Raw genomic sequence first — 24255 nt, forward strand, 5'->3', positions numbered from 1 at the left:
TCCAATCATTGCAAACCACGTTAAAATATCATTATGCATTCTAAATCTATGTACTGATTACAATTGTCCCATGTCTGCCAAACATGATTAGTAAATTGCTCAAATTTAAAAAATGGCAAATCAGATGAAACTAGAGACTCTAATCTTTTGCATCAAACAGGTTTCAATGTATTTATTAGGGTTTTTAGAAGATGTAGTTTTGTTGGCATTTCTCCCAAAGACAAACTCTTCTGTAACAGACATGTTATTTGGTCACACGACTCTGTACATTGATAGTTTAAAACTTTAATGACAGCAGAGTCCCCTTAACTAAGATCAGTTGGTTTAAACTAAATAATTTTACGTGTTGCATAAAACAAAGCCCAAATATATAATGTCCACGCATGTGGAAGTGGGGATGCAGAAGGTTAATTTTGATTTTAAAAAAAGTCCATGGATATGTCATGCATCAACTACCACAATATTGATGATTTGAAGTAGTTATTGGCAATGTATTAAAGCAGACACACTGTTTTGAGAACAGATTAATTTCCTCACAAAAGAGGACCTAAAATACATTTTGGGGGACTCTGGCAATCTTTGAACTCTGATGATTTACAGTTTGATACCTCTCATATCAATGAACAAAATGTTTATTATATCTACAGATAGAATGCAAAATATGTTACAGTGACAGATTTGTTTTGTCCTGTTTCTTTAACACTACATTGGCCCAGTTAAAATATATGCTTTCTTTCTCCAGTTTAAAGGTAAGAACGAAAAAAATAATCATTCTTAAAGGAATATTCCAGGATCAATACAAATTAAGCTCAATCCACAGCATTTGTGGCATATAGTCGATTAACAACAAAAATGTTTTTTGACTCGTTCCTCCTTTTCTTAAAAATAAACTTCACTACTAACCTTTTCTGTGTAAATTAATATACAATTTTACAACTCGATGAAATGCTTTAAATCCTAAAACAAGTGTAAAAACAAATGTTTAAACAAATTTAGAGGAGAATTACACACAAGTTTTAATATAAGAATTAATGTGTTTTATAAAATTATCAACTTCACATTTCTGCCTTTACACCCCCCAAAAATGGGCCCCATTCACTTCCATTGTAAGTGGCTTGCTGTAACCTTGATTTTTACTCTTTTTTTTAAAGAAAAGGAGAGACATCTAAATTATATTTTGTGGTAATCAACATTAGGCCACAAATGCTGTCAATTGAGCTTAACTTCTTTTGAGCCGGGAATATTCCATTAATGTTAACAGTGCAAATCAATGCATTGGTTTTCACCATTTCACCAAAGAGTATAATGTGTTGATTCTCAAGACTTGTTTGCTGCACAAGACCTTGATTAGACTGTAAGGAAACCTCTTTTGTTTGAAAATAATACTTCTAACAGTAATGAAATTTACTACATCTAAAGACAATAGGTAGATATGTAAACTAAACTTTAAATTCACACAAAAATGTGTTGGAATTACAAGACAACTTATTTCACATTGGATAAAAACAAAACACAAATATGGGAGTAATTCACAACAACTTACAGTATAATGTTCCAGTATTTTAAGAAATATAAAAAAAAATAAGGTAACGACTGCTTGATGAAATGACAGTATGGAAATACAGAAAGAGTGAGAGAGAACACCACAGGACTAAAAGTAGAGACTGACAAGACTCTAACTTCACACTTTTAAGTACAATCTATACACCTGTGGCATGGCACCATTTATTAAATACTCATATTTTACCCCCCTCGCATACATCTATGAATCCCATACTCAGTTGTTATGGCTTTTGTAGTCCTGATCACTGTGACTAGAGGATTACACCAGTGTACTAAAGTAAATGTGCATATTGAGAGGTGAAATTTGGGATTAACGTTAAAGGTTACGTGAGCAACTTTAGTGAGCTAAGATTTGAATGAGATCTATGGATAAATGTGCATGGAGAACTCCAAATTTAAATGTTTTCAAGAGACAACATTGTCTTCAACAGCGCATCTGGATTTAATTCAGACACTGTTATGATGTGCATTATTGTGGAATTACTAAACCACTGGATGATTTTGTGGCTATTTTGCATTTTATCAAAAAAGCTTGGCTTTCTGATGATTTCAAACAATTAACAAACACTGACATTTTAAAAATGAAACTAGCTTGAACCACTCGTTCCTAGTTTTTGGACCCACAAATAGAGCCGTTTTCTCAGTGGCCACAAGTCTGAATGTATAGGCATTAAAGCAGACTCAATACATAGGGTTACATTTATATTATAAGTAGAATCCAGAAATTATTCAAGTCCAGAACGAGTAGAAATGCACATCCTATAAAGTTGCTGGATAACCCTGCTAGTGTGCAACAACTACTGTAAGCCTGCCTTCAACAATACAGTTCAAAAGAAATCTACCGAATGTAATCAGAACACTCTTCAACTCTGGGCTGATGACTTGCAAGTGGATAGACAAGTCTTATGATTGCCTTTGGCTCTGGTCTGCTCATCTTTTGCTTGCTTCTTCTAGTGATCCAAATCAGTGAGAGGGGCAGCGCCCCTACAGGAGTCTCAGGAGGAAAAGCACAGCCCGCAGCATTCCATGCAGACCTCAAGACAGTCTGCAGACTCGCAGCATGCATCGATAATGCCGCAGTCCATGTCACAGGGCAGGTCGCAGTCGCCACATTCCTCTGAAGCGCAGCAGCAGCAGAAACACGAGTCATCTGATGCGCAGGAGCCACATGTGGCACAGTCCAGCATGATGTTACACAGTGTGAGAAACTCACAGAACAGACAGGCCAGGATGCAGTGGACACAGCAATCTGGGCAGAGCAAAGAAAGCTGGTCAGCTTAAAAGGAATAGTTCACCAAAAAAAGATAATCATTATTTACTTGCCCTATGCCATCTCAAACATCTATCAGAATATATTAATTTATGTTAGCAGACCAGAAGAACGAAGTCATATGAGTTTGAGATGGCATAATGGTGAGTAAATTATTAGGGAATTAGAATTTCAGGGTGAACTATACCTTTAATTCAAGGCAAGAAGTAATTCAAAGTTCCTCTCACCTACACCTCTGCTCCAAAAAAATACCTGCAGCATCTAAAATTAACTATTTGCAACACCTGCCAATGGTGGATGAATAAAATCTCCCTTGCCAGCCAGTAAATTTGTCCCTATGAAAAGCTGTTTTTATTTCATTGTGTCACTGAGATGAGCTCTCAGTCTCTCAGTGACAGAGCATCTATCAACAAATGTGAAGACGCACCATGTTTCTGGTCCTCATATTTTCATTTCGGTGGCTTAATACAAGGAATATTCCACATACTTTGTGTCGCCAAATAGAGTTCTGGAGAAAAAAATAATCTTTGGCATCCTAGATAAACTTCTGATGGTAAATATCCGCAGAGGTTAGACTATCATTCTTACAATCTGATTTAAACCACGTACTACAGCACGGTTCATTCTAAAGTTACTGGCCATTGGCAAGGCCATTGGTTTTATCTAATGCAATTTTTACTCACAATTGGTGCTTGGTGAGCATTACATTTGGATGCTGCCAGTACTATTTTGAGTTTAAATATAACAGTCTAAAACAAACAACTAAACATGCACGTGTCAGTCTTTCTAAAAATATATCCCCCTTACCACATGTCTATCTTCCTCCCTGTCTCTACTCCATGTGTAATGTCTGACTCACCATCCTGGGCCTCTGTGGGTATCTGGGAGCTGTTGGATTTGTAGCTACCTTTGCTCCTCTTGCTGCTTTGACTATTGATGGATGGGTTTGACTGCAGCTTTTTGGGGGTTTTATGGGCTGAAGATGAAGATGATGAAGAGGTGGCTCGTGAAAAGGTTCCTTTCCTAACCCCGTTACTGTGAGGCTTGCTGTCACTCTTTACTAGTGTGGGGTGTATGGGTGTAGACTGCGCCTGAGGTTGATCTAAGAGAACAAGAGAAAGGGGGGAAAACAAAAAGGTGAACAGGGTTATATAGCTGGGTTTTATACTATTGTGTTATTATTCTTCTCATACAGCCAGAGGACATGTAAAAGAAAAACAGCAGCTGCATATTTGTGGCCAGTAAACATAGTTGGCATCTTGTTTCTTTTAATAGAATTAGGCTTTTTCCTCACATGGACTAATCATCTTCCAAAAAAGCACTTTGGGTAGATTTGTGTAAATTACCGCACAGGGCTTTGCTCAAAGATCCCACTGTACATGCATTGAGAGGTACAGAGCTACAATATGAAGTGTTGTTATTTGTAATTATCTCTTAATGGAATAGGTCACCCAAAAATTACAATTCTGTCCTAATTTACTTATTACTTTCATGTCATTCCAACCCCTTATGACTTTCTTTTATTTTTAATGTTATTTTGATATTTATATTCTGAAATGAAAATATATTTGAATATAAAACATGATTGTGTATTTGTCAAATATTCTAAATATTATTAAATGTACTGTATCTAGTTGAAATCAGAAGTTTACATACACTTAGTTTGAAGTCATTTTTTTAACCACTCCACAGATTTCATACAAGCAAACTCTAGTTTTGGCAAGTCATTTAGGATATCAACTTTGTGCATGACATGAGTTTCACTTTTAATTGATTATCTCACAGTTCCAGTTGGTCAGAAATTTACATACACCAAGTAAACTGTGTCAAGCCTTTAGACAAATAGCATCTGATAGGAGGTGTACTGAATTGGAAGTGTACCTGTGGATGTATTTTAAGGCCTACCTTCAAACTCTGTACAAACAATAGTATGCAAGTATAAACACCATGGGACCACGCAGCTATCATACCGCTCAAGAAAAAGACTCATTCTGTCTCCAAGAGATGAATATAGTTTGCTGCGAAAAGTGCGAATCAATCCCAAAACAACAGCAAAGGACCTGGTGAAGATGCTGGAGGAAACCGGTAGACAAGTACATTATCTATATCCACAGTAAGACGAGCCAATATCGACATAGGAAGAAGGAAGAAGCCATTTCTCCAAAACCACCATAAAAAAGCCAGACTACAGTTTGCAAGTGAACATGGGGATAGAGTTCTTACTTTTTGGAGAAATGTGCTCTGGGCTAATGAAACAACAATTTAACTGTTTGGCCATAATGACCATCGTTATGTTTGGAGGAAAAAGGGTAAGGCTTGAAAGCCAAAGAACACCATCCCAACCGTGAAGCATGGGGGTGGCTGCATCATGTTGTGGGGGTGCTTTGTTGCAGCAGGGACTGTTGCACTTCACAAAATAGATGGTATTACGAGGAAGGAAAATTATGTGGATACATCTAAGCAAAAGCTCAAGACATCAGCCAGGAAGTTAAAGGTCTTCCAAATGGACAATGACAGCATAGCTCCAAAGTGGTGTCAACCAAAAAGTGACCATCAAAAGCTCTGACCGTAATCCTATAGTAAATTTGTGGGCAGAACGGAAAAAGCATGTGCGAGCAAGGAGGCATACAAACCTGACAAAATTCCAGCAATGCATTGTGAGAAGCTTGTGGATGGCAACCCAAAATGTTTGACCCAAGTTAAACAATTTAAAGGCAATGATACCAAATACTAACAAAGTGTATGTAAACTTCTAACCCACTGGGAATGTGATGAAGCCTTTTGCGGACAGTCTGAGCACTGATGGAGGGATTGTGCGTTCCTGGTGTAACTCGGGCAGTTGTTGTTGTTGTCGTCATCCTGTACCTGTCCCGCGGGTGTGATATTCGGATGTACTGATCATGTGCAGGTGTTTTTACATGTGGTCTGCCACTGCAAGGATGATCAGCTGTCCTTCCTGTCTCCCTGTAGCACTGTTTTAGGCATCTCACAGTACGGACATTGCAATTTATTGCCCTGGCCACATCTGCAGTCCTTATGCCTCCATGCAGCATGCCTAAGGCACGTTCACGCAGATGACCTGGGACCCTGGGCATCTTTCTTTTGGTGTTTTTCAGAGTCAGTATAAAGGTCTCTTTAGTGTTCTAAGTTTTTATAATCTTAATTGCCTACCATCTGTAAGCTGTTAGTGTCGTAATGACCGTTCCACAAGTGCATGTTCGTTATTATTAATTTTTTTGGTTCATTGAACAAGCATGGTAAACATTGTTTAAACACTTTACAATAAACAGCTGTAAAGTTATTTGCATTTTTACTAAATTATCTTTAACATACAGTATCCTGAAAAGGGGATGTTTCTTGATGTATGTTCTGTTTAAATTATGTTTGAAATTAGGAAACAAATGGGATAATAATGGGCTCATAGCCTATAAATAAATATAAAAGGGCAGAGAAAACTTCCTGTAACTTTTGTTGTTGATATCAACAACAAAAATAATGTGACTTATACTTGAAAACCATGAAAAAAACTATGCAAGATAAAATAAAATGCAACCCAGGATACATTAAAAACAAGTTACGTTTTTACCCTAGTGGGTCGCCACTTGACTTCCAATGTAAAATCTTGGCCCCCAAGCAAAACCACTGACATACAGTATATAGGTGACACTCTTTACTGATGCAATGACATTTTAAAAACTGGTGTTTAGTGTGAAAAACAAGTATATGTTAATGTTCATGTTTATAATCTAAAGGTAGGTGTTATACTCTACTGTACTCTACAGGGTCTTTTTGACCTGAACAAAACATTTGTTTGGAATTTTCTCCCAAAACCGAAGGGTTAAGTTATTATTCAGTGAAAATCATGATATCTGTTGTGAGTGCACGAGATAACACTACTTAGCACCTTAAACCTTGCATGTTCACTGCCATTGTATTAACGGGGGGACTGGGACATTCTTCAAAATGTCTTCTGTCTTCCTCTGAAGTCATATGGATTTTGAACAACTTGTGAGGGTGAGTGAATGACCGAATGAAATTTTAAAGCCAAGAAAAAGAAAATCCACCCATTGGCATCGTACGATTCACATAAAAACTAGAGGTCGACCGATATTGGTTTTTTCAGGCCGATGCCGATCTTTTGAAATCCGGGTCGGCCGATGGCCGATTGATGCTGCCGATTTATTTTGGCCGATATTTGGCCGATATGTGCTTGTTTTTAACCTCTTATTTGAACCTTTTATTTGAAAGATAAAATGTAACACAAATAATTACTTAAGGTAGACAACATTTCTCAACAAATACATTTATTGAACACTTGACCAATCTGCACTTGTACACTTAAAATTAAAAATTGATAATGTAAAAACATATTGTATAAATAATGTATAACAAAGATATTAAATAAACAAAGCAGGTGTTACGAACTGCTCCGAGACACGAAGGTTGAGATCCAAATGCAGCTTTAATTAAGGGGCAATCCAGACACATAATCCAATATTCAGAGCATCCAAGAGAAGCACAGGCATAACTTGGATGGGTATCGTTAAGGTTTTTAATGGTATTACTATCTTACCGATACTGCTTATCGATCCGGTACTTTAACGGTATTCTTAACGGTTCTTTTTGTTATATATATATATATATATATATATATATATATATATATATATATATATATTACACAAATATTAACGTTATATAGGCACAGTGATTTAATTTCAGGAAGGTCTACTAACATTACTGTTCAGGTGTGGTCTAAAAGAAATCTAATAAAGTAATCAATTGTAAAATAACACTGCATAGTTTCTCATAGATAGATTAATGCTTATTAATGCAGAAGTTATTCATTCAAGAGCTGTAAGTGATTTTCTCTTTGCCTTTTGTTGTTTGATTCGCAGTAATGGCTCAATCGTCACATGTTTAATAGACAGCTTCCCCTTTAAGACCGAGTTCAGATCTAATAGGCTCCTGATGCAGCATATTTTCTCCCCAACTATTTCCATAACTACGTCCATTTAAGACATAAACTGTGTTTAAGTGAATTCTCACATATTTTTGTGTATAGTTGATCGTTTAGACGCATGAAACCCAAAGTAGCCTATAGTTTGCTTGTCTCTTTGCGGTGTGTTTCGGAGCGCGCGTCGCCTTGGGAACGGTATCTCTTGCGCTCTTTTTATTATTAAACGCCTCCCGCAATTTAGCAACAGTAGCATTTTACAACAATCACCGAACGTGCTGATTCTGACGTTAAGTTTGAGTTTTAGGGAGAAATGTCAGTGCACCGCTGTGAAGGGAAGGAAGTTGTGCTAGACAGAATGCGGCTTATGTATAAATATTCTTTTTATAATCTTTGGAAGGCGAAATCTAAAATAAAATCAGACTAATATCACAGATCTAAACCAGGCTACGTTTAAATGTTTAGTTCTGTCACTCATTTAGCTGGGCTCGTGTTGTGCTCGCTGTGGCACCGCGTGAGCGAGTTCTCTCTCTCGCTCTCGCTCTCTCTGACTGCGAATAGCTAAATTGCATCACAGACAAATGGTTTCATATTATTATACATAGAAATGGCTGGCGAGATAAAATAACTTTCTCTTTATAGCAATAAAGAATGTATTTTCTTAATTTCTCCAGTACCGACAGCAGAACCGATAACGTCCGAGCTTACCAAAGCCAGTCCTTCAATAGCCTATACTGCGTTGTTATATTTTTATTACTTATTTATCTGCATTGAGTGACAACCCTCTCAAATATAAGACACACAAACAGAACAAATAAAAGTCTCAGATTCACTGTCTGTAATTGCAAAATTCTTGCTTGCTTATTGTGACATGATAGCAACCCTTCTGCTGTGATAATGCAAATTCAACTACGCTATCAATATCCAAAGTAGCCGAACGTCATGTCAACTATCGCGTTTGTCACGTTTTCTCTTGAAGTTGGCAGTAACATATCAAAAGTTTTTAATTAAATCTAAAGAAGTTATACAAATTTAACCCTTACTGTTTTCTCCAAGGAACTTAGCTCCTTCCTTAGGCACTGGATGAGGTCTGCTCACTCTGCTGGAAAATGACTCTAGGGGCAGCGTGCGTCAAACACGTGTTCCACAACAACACTAGGCTGCCCACAGATGCGCCTGCCTAATAATCGGCTTGATATGCATGGATATTGGCCGATGCCGATTATGTAAAAAAATGCAAAAAATCGGCCGATTAATCGGTCGACCTCTAATAAAAACCTTATCTTATGTCTGTATAAAGTCTTGCTGACAGTTCAGCCACAGCAGGAAACAAAGGGCAGACTGAGATTTACACCAAAGTGGGGTTCATTTCTGGGAAAGAGCCTTTAGCATTCACTAGAGACAGGGTTCCTGTCGGGAAAAGTGCAGAGGCATATCACCTAAGTTATGACTAACATTATGATTAAGAAGTGTTTTTTTGTTTTTTTTGCACTGGGTGTTAGGATGGGCCCAAACGCTTCTGCCAGAACTTGCGTTCTAAAGTTCAGACACCGTCTACCTGTGAGTTTACAGCCTACAAATGTTCTAGTGTTTCTCCACAAACTGCCTGCTTAGTTGACTTTGGCAAGCTGTCCACAGCACTTCATATATTTTACTTTTGAGCACTGCAAAAGGTTAATTATTCTGGAAGAAAGCAAAACTATGTGAAATGCAGACCTTTAGAGCCAAATGAAATAAACCCCCCCCCCCCCCCAAAAGAGAGCGCTAAATGGAACTTTTGCATGAAATGTTTTGTTAATTATTTTAATTTTATTTATTTGTTTGCGAATGATGATAGTTTTTAATCCCATCCTATTGCTGCACTAAACATTTTCTTGACCTTAACGCACACATTTTAGGTTATATGAGGGAATATTAAGAGGTAAAGTGAGCGAGTTCATGGGAAGAGGTCTGGTGCCCATTCGGAGGCCTGTGGACTCAGTGGAGTCCAGGAAAAACATACACAAACACACCTCTTTCTATTCACAGAGTCTAGAAGACAGAACTGGCAATCAACGTCTACATTAGATAAAGGCTGAACAGCCCACAGTGTGCCGGTGCTGGCCGAGGTTATACAACAAGCAATCCAAATGACTGGACATCTTGCCTTTCTAAACATCAAGTCAAGTCAAGTCAAGTCAAGTGGTTTTTATTGTTGTTTCAACCATATACAGTTAGTAAAGTACACAGCGATACGAGACAACATTCCTCCAGGACCATGGTGCTACATAAAAACAACATAGGACAAACACTATACCACATGAGACTACACAACTAAATAAAATACCTATATAAAATACCTATATATACCTATGTACCTATATAAAGTGCACGTGCAAACATGTGCTAAAAGTACGGGACAGTACAAGACATTTCTGACAATGAACAGGACAATAGGCACAGTAAGAGACAGTACAGCACCGACCAGTACAAAGTAGTGCAAAAAGATCACTCCAGAGATTCAGTTTTTAAGAAAATATAAAGAAAAAAGATAACTTTTCAAATGAAAATGAATAATCGTTTAGAAATTAATAAAATTCCTGCTTTCAAGAGTTTGCTAGCTCTAGTTTGAGTATTTGCCCTCTTGAAAAAGAAACATTTGCTGTTCACCCTGTATCTATTTGTGACATTTGACGGTGTGATGTGGGGAGATTCTTTGTGATACTTTCATACATAATGAAGAACGAGAGAGAAATCCTGAAACAATTAATCTAGCAAAATATACCAACTAGCTGGAGAATTTCACACCACAACTGTGGTTAAGTGTGTATACAGTATTGAATATGAATTTGTGTGCACAAATACATGATGTTAACTTACAACGTCGACTTTAAAAAAGGCACCCCATTTACTTACAGTGGGTATCCAACCAGAATAACTCTTACTATCGTGGGGATTAATGCGGCAGTAAAACTTTAAATACATTTTTATGACATCGTCATGTGAAGAATATTATTTATTATAATAAGATTGTTAATATGCTGGTAAGAGGATTGTGTGAAGTAGGAAAAAAAGCTCACGTTTTTGAATACGCACACATGGACCACAAATAATGTGGTCACAATATGACCAGCCTAATTCTTGTAATGGAAAATTTTTGATTTTTATTAAAATATTTTGCAATATTTCATTTGATGCTTCCATGAAGAATAATTATGTACACTTTGAATGGGCTAGACCATCGGCACATTAAAAGAAAGCACAGGTTTAGATTCTTGACAGTTTTTGGAAGTTACAATTGCTGCCTAATGATGCTAGCTCATAACATCTGTGTATATGTATACAAATTAGTGATGAGCGGAATAACTAATTTCAATGAAGTTTAAACAGAAATTTTGGAGTCGACTAGTCTAAAAAGAAACCCTCAGAAAACAGTAAAAAAAAACATTGTGCATTTATGCAACCCATTTAAAAGACTTCCAACAGCCAAATTCACTAAATTCCACTGAAAGGGGGCATTTATCTGTGACATTCTTGACTTGCATTATCATCATTTTAGGCTTCATTAAATATAGAACATGACATGCATTTAGTAAACCAACGTTAGCAAATACAGGCATAATTAATGAAAACAACTGAATGAATAGTGCCGGATAGAGTGATGCAAATACCCTGTTCTAAACGGAAATCACCATGTAAATGTAACTTAACATATTAAACAGTCAGGACATTGTTGATAATAATTCTCAGGTAAGACAAATTTACGAGAGAAAACAAAATGTAAGGAAAAGGCGATTATCCTGCGCTTGAAAAAGCCCACTCACCAGTGGTCGTGGGAAAATAACTTGCAAGCACGCAAAGACTCAAATGTGAAAACATCCATATTGACTTGCAAGCCAGCATTTTGGAAATCTGCTTCCCGCGTCACCACCGAAGTGATATCCATAGCTACTTTGCTGGTCTCGCGAGGACATTTTTCTGTGTGCCGCGAGTGAGAGAGGGAAGAAGCACGTGCAGCTTGAAGTGAAATTAAACTTTGTATACATCTGCTCCAGATATATATATTTTTTTAAAATAATCTTTGTATTTTAAAATATATTTCAAATGTGTTACATTAACATGACAGTAATTTAAGTGCAGCATTTGTAATAATATAAAGCCACACCTAAATGTGCAAATATGCTGAACAGTTTAATGGCGAAAAATATTGACTGAATAGTAATTCCAGTGTCGACTCGCAGAATCAGAACCATTTAGTCGACTAGTCTCCCACATCCCTAATAAAAATACTAAAATTATAATTCTCTGTATTGAAATGTGAATTAATAAAATGCGAACAAATAACGCTCCGATGTGTGGGTGTCCTCATAAATACTGAATGTTGCAGGTAAGTGTTTATCATGTCTCCATTTCAGCGTTCCTCCAGGAATAAAATTTTGTGGGGTTTTTGTGTTTGTTAATCTTCTGTTTCTTTTTCTTCTTATCCATCTCCTTCTTTTTCTATTGTATAGCAGTTGGCAAAATAAACTTAACATGCATTTCCTCCTCAAACTGAATGCTTGTGGCATTCAGAGAAAGAGCTTTGAGGCATTCAGCTCTGGCCTGTTGTAATTCTATGATTATAGCAGCCCTTAGAGGCTTAGAGCTGCTACTGTCCCATTCATGTGGTAATTGCGGCAGTAAAAAGCCTACTCTGGTTGGATACCTATAGTACATAATCAGTGCTGTGCTGGAGTGTTATAGCCAGATATGGGTTACATAGGCCACTTGAAATGTAATCTATGTACAAACGTGACATTTCAAGGAGAATTTCAAGTTGTTTAGAAACTCTGTGAAGTCTTGTGCAGGTATATTTATGTGCTTTTTCAAATTTTCTGATCGGAAGGTTATTTCCTTTTAAAGCCGGATATAAATGGCAAAGTTTACTCTGGTTGTATCGCAGTGGTTTATTTACCGGTGAGTAGGCAGTGCTTTTCTGCCAGCTGCACTGTGTCAGGACGGATAAGTGTTTACACCTCAAAACACTTTGGACCCAGTTTATACTTTTAACCAAAATTAATTACAAATGAGGAACATAATAAGCAAGCATTACAGACCAAAGCAAACAACTATAGAGTGATGCCACTATAATAGTTTCCACCAAGCCCTGCCATCTGTGCATAGGTAACTCCTACACATTACGGCACAGTATGCTGTTTTAAAGCAGCATTAAAAAGCATAAACAATAAACCATGCCCTGTCGACAATAGTTTACTGAAAGACCTGATGATAATATATCTCTAGTCGCTCATTATATTCATATTACTTTGTTTCTTGTGCCGAAAGAGTTTGTAAATGACTCCTGCTCCAGACACACAGAATGACAATTTAAAATATTAGTAATACTCACTTGAAACATTACAAATCAGACATAACACATGGCTTTTAAAATTCAGTAAGATGTAACACTTTTAATAGAGAAAAATGTCAAATCAATGAAAAAAGATATATACTCCATTAAAAAACTGTTTCACAAACACATAGTTTTCATTATGGCTCTTCTGCCTTCACACACATGCCACTTTCCAACCAATAATCTTTTTTTAGAACTCGAAGTTATAGTCTAACAGGTTATTTCAAGGTTAAAGAGATGCATAAGTGCCTCTCAGAACAGCACTGTATTGTATACTGGTTGAGTTACACCCACAGCATTTCAAACTTATTTGACCTAAATAAAAGCGCACACGTGGTTAAAGGGTGTAAACATTTAAAGACCACTGGCCATTTATTTTTGTAAAGTTGGTGGTCAGGAATTGAGTCTACAGTAACATGTGGCATATTTGTGTTGTCCTGTGCTGCAGTTTTTGGATGAGGTATTTGAATTGGGGATGTTACTTTGTGTTTGTGTGTGTGTGCGTAGGTTTGGATGGTTTACGAGGACATTTTTTTAGGTTACAAACTGGTAATTATTATGCTATTAATGTGGTTTATGAGGACATTTCTAGTGTCCCCATAAAACAAAATGCTTAAAAAACAAACTAAACAATGTTTTTTTGAAAATCAAAAAATGCAGAATGTTTTTATGAGAGTTAGGTTTAGGGGATAGAATCTTTAGTTTGTACAGAATAAATATAATTATGTCTATGGAGAGCATAGCATGTGCGTTTAAGCAGTAAACAGGCAGCATCAGTCGGTCTACTGGGGATCTGCCAAAAAGACAGTAATTTCTAGAAAAGGCAAAACTTTCTCTACTAAGAGACAAAGGGCAAACTACGACACTTACAGGTATTCTAGCATCTACAAACATGTACACCTTCTTAATATTTTACAATCTAATAATAATTTCAAAAATTTGTTCATCCAGCCTATAGAACTACACACAAACCACGGTAGCCGCATACCAGCCTCTAGATGGAGAATGGAGTCATTGTTAGTCTGTGGGTAAATCCATATTTACAGAATGTCTGTCCACCAATCATTATCTACCATGTATCACTAGAGAGAAAGCCAGAGATTGGCTTTTTTTAACAAAAAGCAAAGGTGAATGCAACACTGAAAACAATTGATGTGAATTAACCAGATTAACCATATCAGTCTATCACGTCCTTAAATATTCTGCCTCTCTAATACATTGTACATTATTCTGCAGTGGTAAAACTCGTAATACTAAAAAAGTCCACATTTTAACAACAATCTCATCTAAACCTCCCAGGGGAATACTTACCTCTAATTTTATTCAGATTGATAATATCACGTATCTTAATGTTTTTGGAAACCCATATGGATAACTTTAATCCATGGAACACAAAAGGAGATGTTAGGCTAAATGTTAGTACTGGTCACCATTCACTTTCACTTGCAATAAAAGTAAATGGTGACTGAGACTAACAGTTTGCCTTACATCTCCTTTTGAGTTCCATGGATTAAAGCTATCCATATGGGTTTGCAAAAAACATGAAGGTAAGTGATGAGTTTTCATTCTGGTGTCAGGTTTTCCTTTAAGAGTGGTGTTATCCCTTTAATAATCAATGTTCTCCAGTTGAAAGAGCATTGACAAAATGCACATACAATTTACAGATGAAAACCTAAAAGAGGGGACCTTGTTGCCAAATCAGTTATGATGTTTACTGGAAATAGATAATTATATGTATAAGATAGATAATAAATTACATTTTAAATATATGTATATTGTATATGTATATTATTAATAATATTGTTTTTATTTTATGTAAATTGTTAAACAGACCTAGTTATTATTAAAATGGCAAATTCACAAGGCAGAGAAAATACCTGTCTAGGTCAGATTGAGATGAGAGATAAATCAGGAGTTTAAGAGGATGATGTATTCGTCTGAAGCATTTCTCTTTACCCTACAGCTGTTCTGGAAGCATTACACACAAAGCATCTTTGCTAACTCTGCCTTTGTTTTCAAACATCTATAATTTGAGCCAGCACGATGATGCGACAAGGCAAAAAGATTGCTCCAATGTCACAAGCTTGCATTGTAGACAGCTCCATTGATTACAAACAAGCGTGATTTATTATCTCGTGCTCACTTGCAGCGCGTTTGTCAAGCGTCCAATGAGCCCAATGAGTGAGCGAGAGAGACACAGCGGCAGTAATATTATTATTATTATTATTACCCTTACTGATCCTTCAAATAAACAATCATCAAACATAATTATCAATTATCAAAATCAATAGAATATTAATAAGGATTAATATCACCCTGAAATCAGGGACTAATAACAGACAGTATAGAAGACTCACTATAGGATTGTTCTATTAGGAAAGTCAATGTCCGGAGAACATACACATTCAAAAGGAAAACAATGAAGGCTTGAATCCGAGCACTGACATCCCCTACCAGTCATTGAAACAGGTGCATGCAGAACAATACCAAAACACTTCTCTTTGATGTGTAACAAAATGTATTAATGCAGTAATATCAAATAATAATCAATACAATGCAATCAATAAACTTCTGACTTCCAACTACAAACTAAACAGTAAAATGATTAGATATGGTAACAAAAAAGCCTATAATACATGAGAGGAAGGTATGTATGTATGTATGTGCATGTGTGTGTAATAAGAGAAGGTGGGCACAAAATGGCGGACGTGGCTCTCGTGGAGAGTACGTCACGCGAATGTGGGCGGAGAGATTGGTTAATGGCATCTGCCCATTTAACACGCATCACCACTGCTACGGTAATTTAGGTACAAATTGGGCTCTATCGCCAAGTTATCTGCTCACCAAATGTGTGTGCGGGTATGTTTGTGAGGGCTCGTGTGTGTGTGTGGTTAGTACGAGAGAAAGAGAATAGAGTGAGGGCCAGTTTTCGCGATTGCAGGAGAAAAGGCAACCGTTAGTTTATCACTCAGAGACAGAGTGAATGGCTCTTAATCCGTCCGCCATGGTCGTTGGTTCTTTAATGGATAAACTCAGTGTGCCAGTCTCATTCGCGATGGCGGAACTGCACAAACAGTCCAACATGGTTGGACGACAACTCAGCAAATCTCATTCGTAGTAACAGTGTTACAGTAATACCTTGAGTATTATTAGCAGCAATAACATTGATACACAAGAGTAACACACTATAATAATCTATCTCTGCCCAGACGTAAACCTCTAACATGAGTCGCGTGAGGATGAGTGTAGAATGTGTGTTTGTCCGTTGCTTGACTCCGCTCTGTTGACGGGCCGTACAGTGGGGCTGGTGAATGAATCAGCGAAGTTGACTCGGTTGAAGAGGGAATAGAAATCTTCTTCACTTCTGCAGGTAAATGGGTGAGACGCAGATTACTCTACAGTCTACTTCGGTTCCGTTAACGTGTTCGATGGAACCCGGAGAAATCTCGGCTTATCCAGCGAGATAAGATTGTATGACAAAAGTTCAGGTACATACGTTACTTCCTTGGGCAGCGAGGCAACACCTGGAAGTAGCAGGAGTGCAACTAGACGCGGCGAATACTGTCGCTGGAAGCAGCGCCCAGAAACATCTCTGAGCTTTTTATACTCTCGATGACGCCATTGCTGAGGGATGCATTCTGTCGTATGTTTCATCCAATAGGAGTTGAGAGATCGATCCTTCGGAATTTCACACTTAGGTGTAAAATGAGCAAGGGATGCTCATGGGATCTGTAGTCTGTTTTGGTCTCTCTTTGTGTGTTCGTATATGCTTTATGACTGTATGTACGCTTGCCTTTGTCATTTGTGTACATGAGGCCCAACAGTATGATATTCAGTTTTTTAAGATGTTTTATATATATATATATATATATATATATATATATATATATATATATATATATATCTTTATTTTTTTATTTTTAAAGGATATTTCACATGGCACCCCTGATCTTGCCAGACCACACCCCAATTGGGAAACGCTGGGCTAAAGCACAAAACTGGTCAGCAGAAGGTTGCCGGTTTGATCCCCACAGCTAACACCATTGTGTCCTTGAGAAAGGCACTTAACTCCAGGTTGCTCTGGCAGAGTTGTCCCTGTAATTAATGCACTGTAAGTTGCTTTGGATAAAAGCATCTGCCAAATGCATAAATGTAAATGTCTATACCTAGATGTCAAGTGTGACTGCTCATTGTTTCTATTCGACTTCAGTCAAAACCTCTCATCACCCACAACATCTAACTACCAGGCTGAGAACCTCTAAACGTCTGTTGCATGATCTGATCTGAAATTCCCTGCTCGGGGCCCCAGGCTTCCCGTAACACCTCATTTAAAGTCTCCTACTGCACCAAAAATCTGTGAGTAATGCTAACTCATAGGGCCACAGAAGCCTGTGAGTCAGCACTTTCTGATTAATACACAATGAAAACATAAACACACAAAAACCTGAAGAGCAACAAACTATCCAAAATGCCAGCAATCATCTGTTGAGAATAGTTGGCTGAAGTGAAAACATTGTGTAGGGCAGATGCTGTCACACCAGACAGGTCAGATGAAAATCCCCTACTTTCTAAACAAGAACGCATCTTGCCAGTAAAACTAAAAAGAAAAAACATCAACACAAATGTGGCAAGGGCTTAATGATATAGCTCTTTGAGAAGCAAAGCTAGATTTTACAGGGTGGGCTCAAAAAAGAGCATTAGTTCACAAGAGAGACCAAGTAGTCTTTAATCCCGCTCTGCCTGAGCTCATTTAATCTCATGTGATGAAGACTCTAATCAGAGAATTTTAAAGCAGTCATTTAAACTAGTATTCACCATCTTCCTTTAAGAAGTGTATTTCCCCTGGTGGGGGTCCCTCTGAAGACTGATAATGGATAAGTGAGACAGGCACATAGCTTAAAGCCCAGATGAATCGGAATAATTATTTAAAAAGACCAGAATGGGACTGAGAGTGGTTGGATGGAGACAGAATAAAAGAGGGAATCATTCCATTGCTTATTCTGCACCCAAATTAAATTTATAACCAGCCATCACTTTATCTCTTAACAGAAGCGGTTTAACTCTGTTATTATGTGGACCTCCTTTCCCCAGTTATCATCTTCATCCGAGCTAGTGTTATGCGAGCGACTCTTGTGAATTTAGCATCCTGACAGCAGTTTTTTTTTACATCAAAAACATGTGAGTGAGAATAACAAATAAAAAATTGATAGAGAAGCATCCAACCAATGGTTTTGTAAAAAAGTCTACACTTAGATATAACACTACATTCCTTTCATCATCACAGGCTTGGCTAAACATGAACCCATGCTCTTTCTCTCTCTCTTTTTCATTTTTCACAAAGAGCATCTCAAAGGCATTCAGTCTAAACGCAAATGCAACATCGATGACATCATCACCCTGAACTAGAGCATCTGGAACCTGGCAGAATCTTTACACTTCTGTTTTCAACAAAAAGTCTCGGTATCACAAAATGAGACCGCGGTGTCATTATTAAAAGAATATTCCGGGTTCAATGACAGTTAAGCTCAATCGACAGCATTTATAGCATAATGTTATGACAAAAAATAATTTCGACTTGTCCCTTCTTTTCTTTAAAAAGCAAAAATCGGGGGATGCTGAGTGACACCAGTCAGGCTTTCTAAGCAACCCGGTTTGCCTGGTTGCTAGCGTGGGTAAAGTCACATTTGGTTAACCTCCCTGTGGTTGCTATAAGGTTTTTCTCACTTTCTGTGGGGTGCGTTTTGAGTTGGGCGTGAATGCCGCGGAGAACAGAGTGAAGCCTCCACATGCGCTTGGTCTCCGCGGTAACGCGCTCAACAAGCCATGTGATAACATGAGTGGATTATATGTCTCTGAGGCAACTGAGAGTCGTCCTGCGCTGTGGCAGAGGATCATACGCTCGTGTTAGATCCGAGAGAGTTCAATGGCTGCTTTTATCCATTAAGGAATGCTTTCAAAATCAGATTATTACAAGCGATGGTTCAGTGCTCACAAATCACGATATTTGGTCAACTAGCATGTGTGCATGTTTATTATATATATATATATATATATATATTTGTGAAAAAACTATTGAGTCCTGTTTTTCTCTTTTTTCAAATCACAAATCTGTTATTTGTAAATCTGTCAAATTTAAGTGTAGGCTGCTCTTATTATTATGTGTAAATAGTTTCAACTTTAGGTTGAGTACTGCAAAGTATATCAAAAAATAAGTAATAAAGGATTTGTAAAGATGTGTAAATAGTGAATTATACATTAACAAACAAACAGTAAATGTGTGGATTTTACAGACTTTTGTTACTAATTAGCTGGACATTAATGAATCATTTGTAAACATGAAGTGTTTAAAGTGGTGAAAAATACTAATAATTGCTCATTTATAAATAATTTATGAAAACATTTAATTACATTTGTAAGCATTCAAATGTACATTAACAAATGATCTGTTAATCATTATGTAACATTTGTTAAAATCGTTTATAGATTTTAAAAAGAGCAAAGCCATTTAGCAATTAAAGTTTAATAACATTTGTACGAATTTTAATTTACATATCATTATTTAATATTAGTTAAATTCATTAGTAAACATTAACAAGGACACTTTCTCATATCTTGCTCATATCTCATATCATATTCATTATCTGAATATACATGAACTAATGATCTGTTAAGCATTATTTTATATTTGTAAATTATTTATTAATTACATTTATTATAAATTGTAATACATATTATAAAAAAGTGTTGCCCCTCAATTTTTGATTTTTAAAGAAAAGGAGGGATGAGTCAAATTATTCTTTGTCATCATCAACATAATGCCACAAATGCTGTCGATTGAGCTTAACTTGTATTGAACCCAGAATATTCTTATAATAATGACACCGCAGTCTCATTTTGTGATACCGAGAATCACAAAAACCTGTGAAACTGTTGAAAACAGAAGTTTAAAGATTCTGCCAGGCTCCAGATGCTCTAGCTCAGGGTGATGATGTTATGGTGTTGCATTTGCGTCTAGACTGAATGCCTTTGAGATGCTCCAGAGTGCAGAAAAGTATGTTAAAATAATTTTTCTTCTCCTCTGTCTTAGTGAAAAATGAAAGAGAGAGAGAGCATGGGTTCATGTTTAGCCGAACCTGTGACAATGAAGGGAATGCAGTGTTACAACTAAGTGTACAGTTTTAAAAAAACATTGGCTGGATGTTTCTCTTAATCAGTTTTAAAAGAGTTTCAGTTTTTTTTTGTTTTGATGTAAACAAAAAAATGCTGTCAGGATGCTAAATCCGCAAAAGTCTCATAACACTAGCTCGGATGATGATGACGACTGGGGAAAGGAGGTCCACATAATAACGTAACATTACATAATGCTTAACAGATCATTAGTTAAATTCATTAGTAAACATTAACAAGGACATTATCTCATATTTCTAATCTGAATATACATTAACTAATGATCTGTTAAACATCATTTAATGTTTGTATATGGTTTATTAATGAAAGTTATTATAAAGTGTTACCAATCAAGGTTACAGTAAGGCACTTACAATGGAAGTGAATGGGGCCAATTTTTAGAGGGTTTAAAAAGGCAGAAATCTGAAGATTATAATTTTATAAAAGTTAAAACTCATGTATTATTTGAGCTGTAAGGTTGTTTAAATAGTAATTTTAAAGTAATTTTAGGGTTTGTTGACATTATATCATTGTGGCAATGAAGCTGTAAAATTGACTATAACTTCAGACAGAAAAGGTTAGTAAGCAATTAAATCATATTAAAATCATATTAGCACAAATATTGTTCATGTCGTGTGGCTATAATTTTGAAAAAGTTAGTATTTTAATGTTTAGAGATTGGCCCACATTCACTTCCATTTGTAAATGCCTCACCTGGAACCCAGATTTTTTACTTTTCTTAAAGAAAAGGAGGGACAAGCCAAATTGGTTTTTTGTGTTAATCAAAGCTTAAATTGTGTTGAACCAGGAATACACCTTTAAGAATAAAATAAGTGACCGCTTGCCTCAAAGTACTATTGGATACAGAAAGGATTGCACATTCTTTATAAAGCTGATGATGCAATAGAGTTAAACATTTTACGAGTCCCAGACAGGCACATCTCACAGGCCCATCTGCAAATGAAACCACCATGATGAGTGAAATGTAGCAGGGAAAATCTGAGAGGAGCATTACATTCTGTCGGTTCTGTTATGTAATCACAATGCTGCCATTTTTATGGGCATTTAAAAAAAATGGCAGGCCAAGAAATGCAGGTTTCATAACCTCCTTTTTATGTTTTTTTTTTTTACTGAGGCAGAACGCTGGGACTTTGTGGGGTTTTTCAGAATTTCAGTCATGGTACTAGCAACCACTGAAACCAAATATGTTTTTAGTTGGTGCCTTGGTTTTCCTGTGATATAAAGTCTGGCTGGTTGCATACTAGAGGTTGCATAGACTAGTCAAATATTCAGCAATAACTAATGTAGTCGACACTGTCAGCTTGAAGTCGACTAGTTTCTTTACAATACAGCGGATGGCAGATTTCCGAAATGTAGGATGGCTATTGAAGACTAACTAATGAGGAAAGTTCTACCTGATTTGGGGTTAGGTTTCGGGGTTGAATTTGAGTTTCTCTGACCAATCAGGTAGTGCTTTCCAGATGAATATAACTGAATCATCTAATCAGTTATTGCTTTACTCATGAATATTAATAACTCTGCCATCCACATTTTGGAAATTTGCAAGCAGGTGTGGAGGCTGATGGCTCTGCACTGAAAGAGCAAAGAGGCTCAAATGTACTTTGATAAAGATGACACAGATGCTACAGTAGCCTCCAATATATGCAAAGTGGCCTTTAACTACTGTATAACAGCAATACTAGTCCTATGCATAATTATTTTAAAAGGCACCCTCTAGTGCAAGTAAGTGATTTTCAGCATGATCAGCACAACTTTTTTGACATCTGAACTGGTTGCTGTTCACTCCTTCAAGAACAAATTTCCGTGACAATTAGAAAAAGCACTACAAGTTGAAGTACGATGAAATGACAGAATGCATCCCCATCCTGCATAAAGTGTGAGGGGCAGGGTAAATTAAAGGGGGTCGCAAACCAGACCGGACACCGGAGTGTAGCATGAGCTTTACTGCAGTGGAGGTTTCGGCTCTGAGCCTATTTTTGCAGCTCTGCTCAAGCTCAATGAAATTGACAGCACACTGATGAAAAGTACAAATTGCAAAGAATATGCATAAATTAGTAGTCTATTATATGTTTTATATGAATTAAAGGACATAGAAAAATATTTAACTCTTGTCAGATGTAAAAATGACACACAATCTTTTTTAAATAGCTTAGGCAGAAGTATGGTTTTGTCAGTTTAAAGTACAGTTTACTACAAGTTATAAGCTTAAATACAGAGAGCGGGTCTATAGGGTTAATAGCAATACCCATATACCCAGAAGAGTGTGCCACCAAATGTAAACAATGCATGTGACGTCACCTGTGGTTGGTAAATTCAGAACTTACCTCAGTCTTGTATTGACAGTGGATGACACAAGATTGATTGTGGAGAAACAAAGTGCTCATGACCCTCAACTTACATTTTATAAGGATTAATATACAAAGGAATTAATTAGCATAGAATGTAGTTGTTGGTTTGGCAGTTGGTGATTATTAGTTCACAATTTTTCTTTGGAAGTGTGTCCTTATTATTTATAAAGAAATGATTAAACGGTTTTGGCTGATGTTTGAACAAAAATATAGCGCTATCCAATGGCTGTATACACGTTTTTCGGACTATAAAGCGAGGGATTGATCCAAACCGAGTGATCGCGTCCTGTGTTATACACACATTCAAAGGATCATCCCCCTCCCCTTCATGTACAAAACTAGTTTACTCCATGACTCTTCACGAGTAAATAACGTCAAGCAGTCCAGCCCACTGACAGCCACGCAAATATATCTACTGTATGTGCTATAAACGGTGTTGCAAAATCTCTAATGTTGACACATTTCTATTGCTACAGTGTATACTGTCATATCTCCCAGCCCTGTCACATATCAAACAAAGTAAAATCATACAAATTAATGGTAAATCAAGAGTTAAATATATTGTCCTTGTTTAATGTGAAGTAAAAAAATCATCTTGAATACCATGAAACACTATCACCAAAATATGATTTAGAGAGCAGTAAGAAAGTTGAAATTGACTGCCAAAAGCACAGTGCTATTATTCACCTGGCGCTGTTATCAAGGCAACGTCACAACAATTGCAGTTACCACCAAAAACATACAATTTCAGTTCAATTTCACAACATCTTTCAGTTGACATGTCTGAGCAAATCCCTCTGCCATTGTTTTGTCAAAGTGAACATATATCTGTCTTATATAATGTTTTCTTTTTCTTATGTTTTAATGAAGCCACAGTCTACTATAGTCTACTATAATGTATTTAATGCACAGGGCCTTACATCTTACAAATGGCTACAGCGGAGCGTGTGATTTGGCAGCATTGTCATTTTGTGTGTGTAGTTATTTTAGGTTGTAGGTGGGTGTGCTGCCCCAGAAAAGACTGATGCTGGTGTGACTCAGAAACGGAACACATCCACAACCGTCCCTTTAGTCTGAGGACTTAGTAACAACCTACTGCAGACAGGTACACACCCAGTATTCATCTAAACACACTCAGCGAAACTGCGGACATCTCAACACCAGTAAACACATTCCTCCCTCATCAACAGAACACTGATCTGATCAAACACAAGTGACAATCTGATCTTTGCTAAGCATTTTACTGTCATTCAGAATGATGGCCCAGCATGTAGTGCACTTGCTCTGAAACACTGAGCTCAGGCCCTCATTTGTGGACAAAATCAAATCTGACTTGTCCCTATCCAATCCCACCACTAAGGCCCCGTTGCAACAAACCCCTTTAAGTTAAGAAAACCCTTAGTTTTAATTATTAAAGTATTTTCATTAAGGATTTTCTGAACTTCAGGGGTTTGTTGCATTTCCTAATAATTTCCCTTGTTTTCCCTTGCATTACTAAACAAGCAGACCAAGTACAAACTGTGAAGTGCTGCTAGGTAAAGCAGTTCTATTGTTCTTG

General features: G+C 36.9%; 1 protein-coding gene across 5 annotated transcripts in view; it reads right to left on the reverse strand.

Annotated features, from left to right (window-relative positions):
• Window positions 1-19: 19 nt before the first annotated feature.
• LOC127626149 (myoD family inhibitor-like) overlaps window positions 20-24255 on the reverse strand; it is a 38692-nt gene continuing 14456 nt past the window's right edge. For 4 of the 5 annotated variants that reach the window (XM_052101726.1, XM_052101725.1, XM_052101729.1 and 1 more), the window contains 2 exons: window positions 3693-3935; window positions 20-2812 (listed from right to left, as the gene is read on the reverse strand). In XM_052101726.1, the coding sequence (XP_051957686.1) occupies window positions 2559-2812; window positions 3693-3935 (497 nt within the window). In that variant the 3' untranslated portion in view covers window positions 20-2558. The remainder of the gene's footprint in view (window positions 2813-3692; window positions 3936-24255) is intronic. The other variant, XM_052101727.1, reaches the window with a different exon arrangement.

Source organism: Xyrauchen texanus, chromosome 32 (genome assembly GCF_025860055.1).
Source record: "Xyrauchen texanus isolate HMW12.3.18 chromosome 32, RBS_HiC_50CHRs, whole genome shotgun sequence".
In the NCBI taxonomy this organism is placed as follows: domain Eukaryota; kingdom Metazoa; phylum Chordata; class Actinopteri; order Cypriniformes; family Catostomidae; genus Xyrauchen; species Xyrauchen texanus.